The following is a 13,992-nucleotide window of genomic DNA, read 5'->3' on the forward strand; positions in this document are numbered from 1 at the left end:
AAATAGGATCACAAGTCCGCATCTTGTACAGCAATTAACCACTAAGAAGAATATATGCAGTGTATTATTTGTTGAAAAATAAAAAAATAAAAAAAAATTAAAAAAAAAATAAATAAATAAATTTTGTGTTACTTCTTTTCTGCAATTGTCTGTATCTAAAACCTGATACTGAAATATATTAACCAGATCCTAGGCTTTCTGCAGGTTCAAATTTATTATTCCTCGTCTATTTCCAGTATCTAAACTTCCTGAAAAGAAGCGGTATTAGATAATATTACATGTAAAATTTTCCCTGATGTCTTAATATGTCACGTGAAATATGAAAAGGAGAATATTGATAATCATTGTTAATTGACCATGAAGACATTTTAACATTGACTGATAATTGTAAATCCCTTGGCATAGAAATGGTCTATACATGGTAGTACATAGAAAACTGGATTATGAATCTATTTCCTAGCATGGCTAATAAGGGGACAGAAGTGAGGATATGAAAAGTTCATCTTTTTAATTTTAAGCTTCATCAAGATATCTTCACAAAGGATAAATAATATAAATATACTTAATTATATACTCAGGAAATGCAAAAAATCTAGCTTTTAACTGTCAGTGTGTCCTCTTACCTGGCTGCGAATAACGAGAGATAGAGTCTCACTCTGTCTTTCCCAAGTCATATGATGAATAGACTCTCAGATAAAAACATGTCAAAGTAGGTGTTGCAGCATAGTATTTAAAGCACGGGTTGGTAAACAAAGACAGTACTTTAGAAAACATTCCCTCTACTGCACAGCACCCAGATTAGCCACAGAGAAAATACTAGGGAAATTTTCAACATTGAATTTTCAGAAATATATATATATATATATATATATAGTGAGAGAGAGAGAGAGAGAGAGACAGACACAGACGGAGAGAGAGAGACAGAGACAGAGACAGAGACAGAGAGACAGAGAGAGAGACAGAGAGAGAGAGACAGAGAGACAGAGAGAGACAGAGAGAGAGTGAGAGAGAGGGGGGAGCATCCTTCAGGTATAATGGAGAAAAGCAATTGCATTTTTTAAATGACAGGAAAAAACAGTTTGTGGTTATACTCATACCATGGATAACATATAATGTTTTACTATCCTTTGAAATTGTAATTTAAAATGCTCACTGTTCTATATTTTATTTAATGCTTTTGGTTAGATTGATTTTTAAAAAAAATTTTTTGGTGGAACTGGGGGTTGAACTCAGGTCCTTGCACTTGCCAGGCAAGCACTTATTCTACTGAGCCATCTCCTCAGCCCCCTGGATTTATTTTTTTAGAGAGTACTGAACATTAATTTTCTTTTTCAAAATTTCTTCCAAATTTGCTAATTCCTGGATTTTCTTCAAATCACTTTTCTCCAGTGAAATGGAACTATATTCAAATCTCTATACTTGCACTGAAATATGGAATTACTCTTGCTGTCAAGAACATTTAGTTTTTAATTCTGTTTTTGGCCAATTCAAACTGGCAAAGTGGCTTAAACCCACTTTGCTTTATTCTCGAGTTACAAATTAGACACCCCAATCTCTGGTTCTTATGCATGCATTTCCCAGTAGATCAGTGTTCTGCGAATTGGATACTGGGCGCCTGGCTTGTCTTTCTGCTTCCTTTATGCTATTATGAACCAGGTATCATAAATGTGATTTCTGAATTATAATCACTTCCATTTCTTCTAAAAGATACATCTTAGAAATATTTGTTTTTGAAACATGAGTATGTCAAAGTCTGTCATATAGTTTTTGGTTGACATGCAGCAGAAAATTTCACCAAAGGTACCTACCAGGAATCCTGGGGGGCAAAGATCCTCCCCCTGGCACTGGATGCGGGGCCTGGATACTATTTAAAAACCCTGTCCTCAGGAAGCTGGGACAAAACGTCTCCACCCCAATGGTCGGGAAGGATCCTTGTAAGAGACAAAAATTGACATTAATCAAAGTGGTCTATATTGAAAAGTCACTGATGATCATTTATTGGATTAAAACTTGTAGTCAGCAAAGACATCAAACGTCAAAAAGAAGCCAGGGAGTTAAAGAGGAGGGATGCATTTTTTAAATCATAAATTTTGAGTCCAATTTCTTGAAAGGAAAGCTTTTAAGTAGTTGCAACTAGAGGGTAAAGAAACATCATAATGCCAAGATACAATTATGGAATATATATTTAGAATAAGGTCACATTATAGAATGAGGCAGTAGACGTAAAGGCCAATCATTTATGTTGTCTGTTTGATCACATGAGCTATAAGCATTCAGAAAATAGCCATGATCAAATTTGAGGTCTATGCTGTGCCTAAAGGAACTGCTTTGTTTTAGGTAGATTAATATTAGTGCAGTAATTACATATATTTTTGAAAAAAGTGTGAGAATCAAACAATTCTTCCTTTATTACATTGTATTTCAGGGAAATACAGAGTTTGCAAAAGTAGAACCATATGCTTTTCTTCACCATTTCTAAGGAGGGTACTATGAATAAAAAAGTAAATGGCTTAATATTTATCCATAAAATTATATAATTAATCTTATAATAAAAGTGTATCAGAGCTGAAAAACACTTCGGAGATGTCCTGAAGGGTAAATGTGATGTCACACACTTGTCGAACTACAGCAACAAACTCTTCTTATTGTAGAGTAAGATTAAACAAGCAATTCCTACTTGAGAGATTAGTATTCTCTGAATATGAGTTTGATATTCTGTACTTTGAAATAGTCACATTAAAATCTGGATCCTCAATCACTTCAAAGACGTTAAAAGCACAGAGAATTGAATCCGTATGCAGCATCAGTGAATGAGCAGCGCTGGCTTTTGGGATGGCAGTCTAAGGAAGGTGAATCACAGGAGTGACTAACAGCAAGGTAAGGGGACAGTTATGGAGTGAATCTCAAGGGGTCCTCCTCTGAGATGCCCACCAGGCTGAACAGCATCACGTTTTGTTCTGGAGAGAGACCCTGTATGCATTCAGATTTAGCAAGTATTCACTTTATTTCTAGAAAACGATGTTCCAAAAAATTGTTTCAATTGAGGTGACTTCAGTTTGGCCCGTACTGACTGTGCTGCACTTTATGAATATGACTTCTTGGAGAAAGCTGTCGGTAAAGAAATCCACCGGATGACATAACCTTCTTATTCAGATTTAGAAAGGAGTTGGGCTTGGTGGTAACACACCTGTGATCCCAGAACTCTGCAAGTCTGAGAAAGGAGGATTTCAAATTCAAGCTTAGTCTGAGAAATTTAGTAATTTTTCCTGACTCTGTACAAAATAAAAAATTAAAAACAGTTGGGCATGTCGCTCAGGGCAAAGGTTCTGCATTCAATCATCTATACCACAAAGAAAGAATGTCTTACAAAAGAAACGCTTTTCTCATGAATAAGAAAAAGAACTACAAGAAACAGATTCTGTTGTAGCAACTACAAGAAATGGAGAAATGATTCTGAAAACCTAAAATAATGCAATTTTAGCTGATTTTAGCCTTACTAAAAATCAAGTATTAAAATCTTTGTTCAGTAATGCAAAATTATAAAGATAAAGAATGACTTACTCATATAAAGAAAAAGTGATATAAATGATACAATCTTCAAGGAAATTTGAAGAAAGTATGTAGGGCAGTGACTCCAAGTAAAGTTAATATGCTAAGCATTAAAGTTTTTAAAAATCTGTTTTTGCTAGTTTAATTATGAAAGATATTCATTATTTTAACTCCTTGAAAGGAATGAACCCAAATATCATTTTTATTGCTATGATTACATTGATTATTGTTTTAGTTGAAGTGATAGTCTTATTTAATAGCAGAATTTATTTTTCTTTACTTGATATATCATTTGCCATGGCTTTGTTGTGTCTCTTTACCATGGTTGAATAGGTCTTTTCATTTATTGTGGTACAAATTTCATAAGGAAGTATCATTTATTTATTTATTTATTTATCAATGTGTTTGGTTGTTACAGGGTCTCACTATGCAGCTCAGACTCACAGTGATGCTCCCGTTTCCAGCCTCCCCAACACTGGGATTACCAACCACTATGCCCCGGACTCTGTGGCTGTCTGAGCCCACCCTGGGGGTGGAACTGGCATGCCCTGTAGTAAAGGGGCATGGAGCTGTAGTCCTAAGCTCACCTAAGCAGGCACTTTAGTTCGCTGAGCTGTCTTGCCAGCTATTTTTTACTTTTTATTGTTGTTTTGCGGCACCAGGGATTGAATTCAGGACCTTGTGCTTGCCGGGCAGGTCCTTCTACCACTGAGCCAATTCCCTGGCCCTACTTTCTATCTTTTAAAGAGAATACAAAATGGTAAAACAAACAAACAAACAAACAAAAACACAACAAAATAAAAACATTGGAAATGAAGCAGAATTTCACTAAACAAATTTGACAATGGTTGTTGTATTGTATAATGTTATCTTCAAATTAGTTGCTTAAATTACCAAATATACACATGCAAATTGGTTAAAAAAAGTTATTAAGAAATTGAAAAGGAGAAGAAAAAAGGTAAGCATTAACTGCTCCTTTTATAAACCAGCAGAAATCAGCAGAACTATTATCCAAGCTATCCTACATACGTACATAAATACAACTTTTCTCTATTTATTATCCTTTTCTTCAACCCAATTTTTCTCCCATTGAACAGATTCCTTCCCTTTCACAGTATTTGTTGTACCTTTTAAATTTTATTTGCTCTCTCAGGTTCTTACACTAGCTAGATAATAGGATGTTTGCACATGCAGGTCTGATTTATTGCACTTACTAGTACGGTCTTTAGGTACATCCATTCACCTAGAAGAGCCTTGAGTTTATCTTTTTATAGTTGAATAATGCTCTGTTGTGTAAAAATATCACATCTTTTTTTATTAATTCCTCAGTTGATGGGCATTTGGGTTGTTTGCATGATTTATCTATGACAAATCATGCTGCTATAAACATGGGTGCACATATATCATTGTTGTATGATGTTTTCAGTTCATTTGGAAAAGTAGAAAATGAGTAGCTGGATTGAGTAGGACTTCTAATCCTAGCTTTTTGTAGAACCTCCATACTGATTTTCATAGTGGCTGTACCAATCTGCACTCCCATCAACCGTGGACAAGGGTTCCTTTTCCCCGTAGCCTCTCTAAAGTTTGTTATTGGTTGGATTTTTCCATGGTAGCCTTTCTGGGGTGAGATGGAATCTCAGTGTTGTTTTAATTTACATTTCTTGAATTACCAATGATGCTGAACATTTTTCATATATATATTTGCTGTTTGTGAAGTGTATATTCACATCAGATGTCCATTTTTGGATTGGGCCTTAGAATTTGGGGGCCCAGATTTTTTAAAATTCTTTATAAATTTTAGATAAGAGTCCTTTGTCTGAGGGACAGTCAGCTATAATTCTTTTCCCAGATCATGGGTTTTCTTTTTACTCTGTTGGTGATTACTTTTGATGTGCAAAAACTTTTCAAAAAGGTGAGATCCCAATTGTTGACTCTTTGAAATATGGAGCTATCATTTTTTTCATAGATGAAAATAAAACCAAATTAAACCTGCTGTACATGAGTAGACTGTCCATTGAAGCACTGCATCATGTGATAACAATGTGTTGTCCCTTTTTCCTTAAGGCCAGTCATACCAATACAGAGAACATGAAACACTACAGCTTCAAGTTTGCACAATGAAATCAGGCAAAAATAAATTCCTTTTTGTTAGAATGCTCTCATCCCTTAATCCATGAGAATTTAAGCTTTAAGACCTGATAGGAAATAATTTTTGTGTGGTTTGCTAAATTGTCCAACTTGCTGGGTCTTTTTGCTTAATATCTTTAATTGTGGGGTGTGCTAATCAATTATATTGTAGCTGAGCATAAATGATGCCTAAAGGCCAACTTGTACTACATAGTGAGACCTTGCCTAAAAGGTAAAGAAAAGAAAGTAAAAGAGTCACTATGACTGGCAAAAGGAATTACTGGCCTTTAATTTGTGGAAGCTGAAGGTGAAGTAAGTGATACTCTCAACTAAAAGGAGAATCTTTTTCTCCAAATGTTTATGTCACCCTCTGAAAAATATTGTACAAAAAAAATGTTTGCTACTTAGTGCATCATACAATGAAAGCATGATATGAAAACATAGAGTATGACATAGCCTGTATCTTGAAAAATTAATATAGGTTATGATTACTTACCTTGCTTCAACTTTAAAGTGTGGTGGCCTGGCCTGAAAAGCAAGTAGTTTTCAAGTAATCAAAGTATATTTGACACGAGCTTTGCAAAACAGACTCCCACATCTAATCTGATATTATAGCAATCTCTCTAAAATAATTTTACAGTGAAAATTGCGTGTCATTAAGAATTTGTGTGAAAGATAACTTGATTCTGTGAGCATCAATTTCCTCATTTATAGACTGAAAACCATAACAGATCCTACCTCATGGGGTTGTTTGTGGGGATCAAATAAAAGCAAATGATCAGAAATATAAACCAGCATCGTTATGAACAGTTCTAATTTTTACAAATAAACTCTTTATAACTTTTTTATTTCTATTTAACTACAAATAAAAATTGATGAAATTTTTTTCTTTCAACTCCCCCTTTTATATAAATCCCTAATAGAAGAAATCTCTCCTTTTAAAACTGCATATCAATAATTTAATTTTGTTGTAAAAAATTTAATAAGATGCAATATCATATTACATGACATTAACTTTCAAGATGAGATATTGCGTCTTCACATTGTTCTCATTAGCTAATAGCCATTTTGATCTATGTGTGTACAATGGAGATATAATGTAATTGAATAAAATTTTAGAATTGAAAACTTGACATACATGGACTCTTATGTTTGTTTGAGATGCTGCAGGAAAATTAATTTGCTTGTTACTGTTTGGTCCTCCTTTGTTTCACCCTATCCAGCAATAAGCCTATTTTTTAACAATCTTTTCCAAAATTAGGGTGGTGGGTAACCACCTAAGTACAAGGAAGATAGTAGAAACAAAATACTAGAGATTCCATTTCTGCTTGTGATTTATGTCATCCTTTAGCAGCTGCAAATTTTGTGTATATTTTGTAAATGTGCACATATTACTATACAAGTTTATATAGATTGTAAATAAAATATACTTACAATGCCACTTAACCTCAGAAAGTTTGTGCAAATATGTTTACTTTTAGAGCTGTGTAAGCAGAAGGTTTTGGAGATCGACTGTTTAAACAATAAAATAATGAATAAAATGTTAAAGTATGGATAAAGTAAATAATTCTTTTAAGAACTTCAACAGATCAAAGCTTGGATTTTTATTGACCCACAGCAGCGATCCTAGAAGACCATGTTGCCCCGTGCACAGTAGCTCTCAATCTTGGGTAATATATATATATATATATATATATATATATAATATTTTATATTAGAAAATGTATAATAAAGACCCAAATGAACAAAGAGAACATGGAAAGCCCATACAGCCACAGTAAAGTAACATATATGTGTGTGTGTGCATGTATGTCTTGTAGATAATTGTAATCTATATAATGGACGGTTTGGCTCAAAAAAGTTCACCCATAGGACATGACCAGCAGTCTAGGAGCTGAGGATCGAGTCTGTGCGCATTCACAGGAGAGAGCCTGTCCCCATTCTTGAGTGTGTCATATTGAGTTCTGTAACTGAAACATACAAGACACTCCCTATCTATGTTTTTGACAAATCATGATGCTTCTGGTAGAGTGACTTCAAAAAGCTAAGTAATGTAGCTTGTGAAGCCAAACACTGTGCCAAACATTGCTCTCCTGGAGAAATGCTCTCTTCTGAACCTCTAGACACTCTCCCCTTTCTGATTTCTTCTGTCCTTTCATTATCAGACTGTGCTTTTTCCTTTGCTCCTTATATGACTTGTGTTTTTTCTCCTACCTGACCACCTCTTCTCTTAGTTACCATCAGAATTTATAGCATTATACACTCTCTTTTGCACTGGAAAGAAACCATAAATTCCTCATGTTTGAGCAAATGATCGTTAGCTTTCTGTGATGGTAGACGAGTGTGCCCCAGCATGGTAGCACACTGCTGTCACACCAGCTACTCAGGTACCCGAGGCAGAAGGATTTCAAGTTTGAGGCCAGGCTGGTCAATTTAATGAGATCCTATCTCAAAAATAAAAAAATAAGAAAAACAGTTAAAGGTGTAGCTCAGTGTGCAGGACTCAAATTCAGTCCCTAATATAGAAAAGAAAAATGTTTACATTGCAAGTTGACCAACAGTAAGAAGAGACATTTTCCTATGAAGCGTTGGAAGAATACAGCTTTACTTCGTGTAGGCATTTCCTTTGAGTCACTTTATTTATTTTATTTTATTTATTTATGTATTTATTTATTTATTTTGGTGGAACTGGGATTTGAACCCAGGCCCTTGCATTTGCCAGGGAAGCACTTATTCCACTGAGCCATCTCCTAACTGACAACGGGCAGTGCAGGAAGGCCTAGCCTGCTCTGTGTGTGTTGGTGTAGAAGGGTTTCTGCCTCCGTGTTTCCCAGACTGAGCTGCCTGGGGGTCCCGTGTGCAGATTGCTGTGATCAGAAACTCTGACTGTGGTCAGGGAGTGCAAAGACTAAGGTTTCAATAAATGTAAGCTGAAAAAGTGGATGCAGAATGACTGAATAAAAGTGATGAATTTCTTCTGAGGCAAATTTCTTGCTAGGCTGTACGGAAGTACTTGCCTGCCCAATTCCTTTCGAGGCCAAAAGTAACTTACTTTAGCTAGAAGGAAGATCATTTTGATTAGGTTAAAATGTAAACAATAACTATAAAGTACCCTTTCATTTGTCCCTTTATCCATTCACTGGCTCATTCATTTATTTAGTGTTTAATTAAGCATTTCTACACATTTCTAGTGTAAAAATGATTAAACATTTGACATCTAATACAAAAAATAAAAATATGTGATGCCATTGTTTTCATGAAAAAAAGTAAGCTAAGCCAAAAATACAAGCATAGAATTTTGTCCATTTTCTAAGTTTTATATGAATACCTTTACAATTAAATTAGCATTTTTCTGTTCACTTGAATAATTAAGCTCAAAGGTGAATGAATGTTCAGCAGCAAACACAATCAAGGGTCATGCGTACAGTGTGGGCTCAGCTTTTGCTTCTGTCTTTAGCCCTTCCAGTCACTTCAGTACAAATTGTGCGGATTTCTCATGCAGTTATTGTTCAACAGGTCTTACAAATGCACTGAAGGGCAGTTTCATGGCTTGATTTTTGTGTGTTATTTCTCAGTGCCTTTAAAAATACATTTTCAATCTTTTTTTCTGAAACTTTATATTTCTAGCTTATGTATGATAAAATTATCATTGCTTTAAGTTGTTAAATTATAGGGCCTGGGGAGATAGCTCAGTGGAGTAAGTGCTTGTCTGGGAAGTGCAAGGTCCTGAGTTCGATCCCTGGTACTGCAAAAATAAATAAATAAATAAAAATATACTTAAATTTATATTAAAAAGAGAAATTCTTTGTGTTTTTTAAAACAAGTATTTTAAATTTTCTCTTTTGTGAAATGATAAACTTGGATTAGAACTTCCCCAACTTTTCTTAAAAGTTTATAGAATATTTTTTCCAGTTGATGCTTTGAGTGAAGCCTGCATTTTCTCCGCTGGGAATTATGTCCAGGTGTTAGCTATGTTCGTGTTCAGTGAGACATGGGTACTACCACATGTCAGTGCCCAGAGTAAGCGAGTGAGAGCGTGGCTAACACGTACGGAGCCTGGTGGCTCCGTGGTGGAAATGCCTGCGTTCGCCGCCACGTAAGACCTGGATCTTGGAGGCCTGGTAGGAGCTGGTGATGCTGAGTGCGCGGATTCATCCTGAGTCCACTGGAAGTATGTGCAGTGGCCAGCTGTTACGATCAGGCAGTGGAGGTAACAGTCTTCCTTTCTCCTCCTCCTCCTCCTCCTCATTAATTATAAACTTGACCTGCATTTCTTTCTCCTCACCTTTATCCTGTTCCACCATCTGAAAGGCCCTTGGGGAGAATTCACTCTGTGTTCTCTCTTCCGTGCCTCTATCTGATCTCAGATATTATGACATAGAACACTATCATAAATACAGTATTTTTCCAAATTAATGGTGCTAAATTACAATGCCCCTAGGGACCTGGCAGTTGCAATAAATGTATATATTGGTAGATAACAAATCCTTTTAAAATGAAGGGTAAAAGTATAACTAATGGCAAAGAATCCAAATGTTTTAAAAAGCACTGTAGAAATCAAATGACACCCGTCTCCTGGCTGCATTCTTCTGTGGGCTGCTAGCTGGAGACTCTGGCGCTCACACTGTCTTCCACACTAGGCTGAGAGCTCTTAACGGGACACACCCACATGTCCTAATCTCCTCTAAAATCCCAGCCTCAGAACTTGCATAAGGTAGGAGCTCAAAAACAGAATTATCAAGTTGAATTAAAATCGTCTGCATGTAAATAGGTTAAAGGTAGTTTGGATTTATGTAAAAGAAAGCCTAAAATTACTCAGCTTTTAAAACTGAGGCTACTCATTCTCAACATGGAAAAATTTATTAAAGTGGAAAAATTTATTAAAGTTTAATAGAACTTTTGAATTTCCAATTTAAATGATTATGAACAGGTTAAAATTTTGATGATCATTGATTTCTGAGGTTCTTTTATCTAAGAAGTAGTGAAGGCATGAATTCAATCTTTTCTCCTATTTTATGTATTTAGTGCAGGGTCTACAGGGTCTCAGACTGGTAGTGATCCTCTTGTTTTCAGCCTCCCAAGCGCTGGTATTATAGGTCTGTACCACCATGCCCAGTCTCAGTCACATCTCAGAGTGCCCTGGGTGCAGGGACGGGGCCAGCATGGCTTGTGGTGCTGGGGATGGAACCTCAGTGAATTGAATTTGAAAAGGAAGTCTTCCAAGGGTCCATGGTATGGGTGCCTTGATTGGTGTATTCGGACCCAGCTGTTACTTTTGGGATCACTTTCCTGTTCCTTAAAAAATACTTTTATAAGGGCCAGCCAGATAACTCAGTGGACTAACACACCTGCTTAAGCAGGCACAGGGACTGGGGTTCCATCCCTGGCCCCACCCCTGGGTGCCCTGAGATGGAGATTGAGATTGGGTGTGGTACACACAGCTGTAATCCCAGTGCTTGGAAGGCTGAAAACAGGAGAATCACTATGAGTCCAATCTACATAGTGAGACCCTGTACTAAATACATTAAAAAAAGGACCTTTTATACCTCAAGTGCCATGGAGTTAGCTAAAGAGTCGTTAAGAAATATTTCTTAATATATATGAGCTAGATCTATATTTCATAATCAAAAAGTGTTATTTATTTACTATTTATAAATTGTGAGTGTACCTGTTACATTACTAAATTAAGGTTTGTATCTTTAGCACACCGATACAGAGGCGCAGGAAGCACCTCTTTGGAGTTTTTCTAAGGATTCTACGGGCTACCTAAGCCGTTGCCTGCCCCGTGCAGTCTGCTGCTACCCAGCTCACTGTGTTGCTGTCTATTACATTACAGCTGAAAGAGAATGCTCTGGATTAGAAATATAGTGCTAATGCCTTTGGCAGCATTATTCAAAAATAAAAGTGTTAATACTTGGGAGTAGTTCTCATTTAGGACGGAAAGACTGAAATTTCTTTCAGGTTTTTGTTAGCTTTTCCAGGTCAGAATGGTGCCCGTTTGGAATGTATGTGAGTATTCTAACATGCATTGAGAGTGGCTGGCAAGAGTGAGATCCAGCGAGGCCCTGAAGGGATTTTAACTTTGAAGCGAAAGATGTGTGAGTGGCGCTCAGAATGTGACAGTAATGTTGCCGGGGTAAGCGGTGAGCCACGTCCGCGTTGCCAGGCGGCCGCAGGATGCTCGCGCGGTGCTCGCGTGGTGCTTCGCTTGGTTCCCCTTGCGGTGCCTGCGAGGTGCTTCACTTGGTTCCCCTCGCGGTGCCCGCGTGGTGCTTCGCTTGGTTCCCCTCGCGGTGCCCGCGTGGTGCTTCGCTTGGTTCCCCTCGCGGTGCCCGCGTGGTGCTTCGCTTGGTTCCCCTTGCGGTGCCTGCGAGGTGCTTCGCTTGTTTCCCCTCGTGGTGCCCGTGTGGTGCTTCGCTTGGTGCCCACGTGGTGCCCCGCTTGGTTCCCCTCGCGGTGCTCGCCGGGTGCTCGCGCGGTGCTCACAGGGTGCCCGCGTGGTGCTTCGCTTGGTGCCCGCGCGGTGCCCGCGTGGTGCTTCGCTTGGTTCCCCTCGCGGTGCTCGCGCGGTGCTCGCCGGGTGCTCCCGCAGTGCTCACAGGGTGCCCGCGTGGTGCTTCGCTTGGTTCCCCTTGCGGTGCCCGCGCGGTGCTTCGCTTGGTTCCCTCGCGGTGCCCGCGTGGTGCTTCGCTTGGTGCCCGCGCGGTGCTCGGCTGAGCTTGTGGCGTTTCCCTCCACGCTCAGCTGCACTCACCTGTAAACACTTCCCAGGAACCTCCATGAGTCCTGCCAGTTCAGAATGTCATCGGTCATTTCTAGCAATGATATAGAATATGTCATCGATCCTTTGTAGCAATGACTTAGATTTATACCAATGACATATTTATATCAAAATTGCCCTACTAAGAAGTGGTAGGACTATCTTTCCTGATAGTAAAACCCTCCAGGAATAAAACAGAGTCTGGAGGCAGGAGGAAGACAGAAAACCTTCCCTATGCCACAGTTTGCTGCATGACTTGGGTAACTCAAACTCTCTGAGCCTTGACCCCCAATTTAGCAATGCTGCAGGCAGCGGAGTGAGATAGAAATATTCTAGCAGTCAGACAGGGCCAGGCCCTCGAGGAGACAGGACAGAAAACAAGATAACTTTAGGGCTTCAGGGGAGACAGACCGCTGCTGTGGGCCAGCCTCATGCCAGCAGAGTGAACAAATGCTGCCACACACCTCCCTAAAGATCCAGGATTGGTATTGTAAATGAGCCTCTCCCCTTAAGGACGCTGTGCCCACTTACCACATGACTTGCTTCCCTATTCTGTCCTGGATTTAATCAATTTTATTTGAGCGATTGTGCTTGTAATCTTGTTGGTTGACCATAGTTTTGTCCTATCTCCTGCTGGTCTAGTGAGTTGCTATATTTTCTACCTGAGACCCACTTCACCTCATGGTTTTACTTTATAAAATCTCTGGAAAAGACAGCTGTCCTGAGCAACCCTCCCAGGTTCCGCTTCTGTCCCTCTCTCGGACAGAAGCTTTCTTTTCCCCAACAAATATATTCTGCTCTTAACCTCCCTTGTTCCTAAATTTCATCCTTCAGTTTTAGAGAACACAAACTCGGCCCAGGTATCTTCCAGGTTGGGAGTTTCATTTCCCCTCTATCAGTAACACGTAGAAAACAGTACACAGGGAAGGTAGAATTTTAAAAATGCCAGGCACAAATCCTCACGAAGGTAAGGCCTTCACTTCAATACACTTTTCATCGTAGTATAGTTATTTCTGTGCATGACACGACTTAGTATAATTTTGAAGAAGCTTCTTGTATTTATATTTGCACAGAAGTTGGTGTGGTACAGTGCTTAGGGGGTCAATCATGATGGTAACTGGAAAACAGGAACTATAAACATGTCTGGTTTTCCTTTTTTGTGAAGATGCTACACTTGCATGATAGTAACTCCTAGCAGTGAAGTGACAAATTGGTGCATATTCTTTAGGGAGCTAGTCAAGAAATCATGACAGCCCTTAAACAATCATTACATGTGAGGATGACATGTTCCCGAGCTCAGAGGTTCTATCATTCTAAGACAGAAGTCGGTTACTAAAAATGGGCAAATGAGGTCTGCCCCTATGCCACCCTTCACTCCTCTCAGATTCTGTTCTGTGACCTCTCATTTGAAGTTGGGGGTATTAGGATTCTTGGCTTCAGAGGAAAAGTGAGGGATGCAGGAAGACATGCGAGTCTGCAGGAAGGAAGCCTGACTCAGCACTCTCTGTGGCTCTGCTCTCTAGGGATAACTTAGCACTCTGTGTGTGGCTGTTCTC

General features: G+C 38.5%; 1 protein-coding gene across 1 annotated transcript in view; it reads right to left on the reverse strand.

The window, feature by feature from the left end:
* LOC101565073 (ephrin type-A receptor 6) overlaps window positions 1-13,992 on the reverse strand; it is a 1,186,195-nt gene that overhangs the window by 288,119 nt on the left and 884,084 nt on the right. The window contains 1 exon segment of the mRNA XM_012512596.2: window positions 1,809-1,931. Within this exon segment, the coding sequence (XP_012368050.1) occupies window positions 1,809-1,931 (123 nt within the window).

Source organism: Octodon degus, unplaced genomic scaffold (genome assembly GCF_000260255.1).
Source record: "Octodon degus isolate 3935 unplaced genomic scaffold, OctDeg1.0 scaffold00237, whole genome shotgun sequence".
Taxonomy (NCBI): Eukaryota; Metazoa; Chordata; class Mammalia; order Rodentia; family Octodontidae; genus Octodon; species Octodon degus.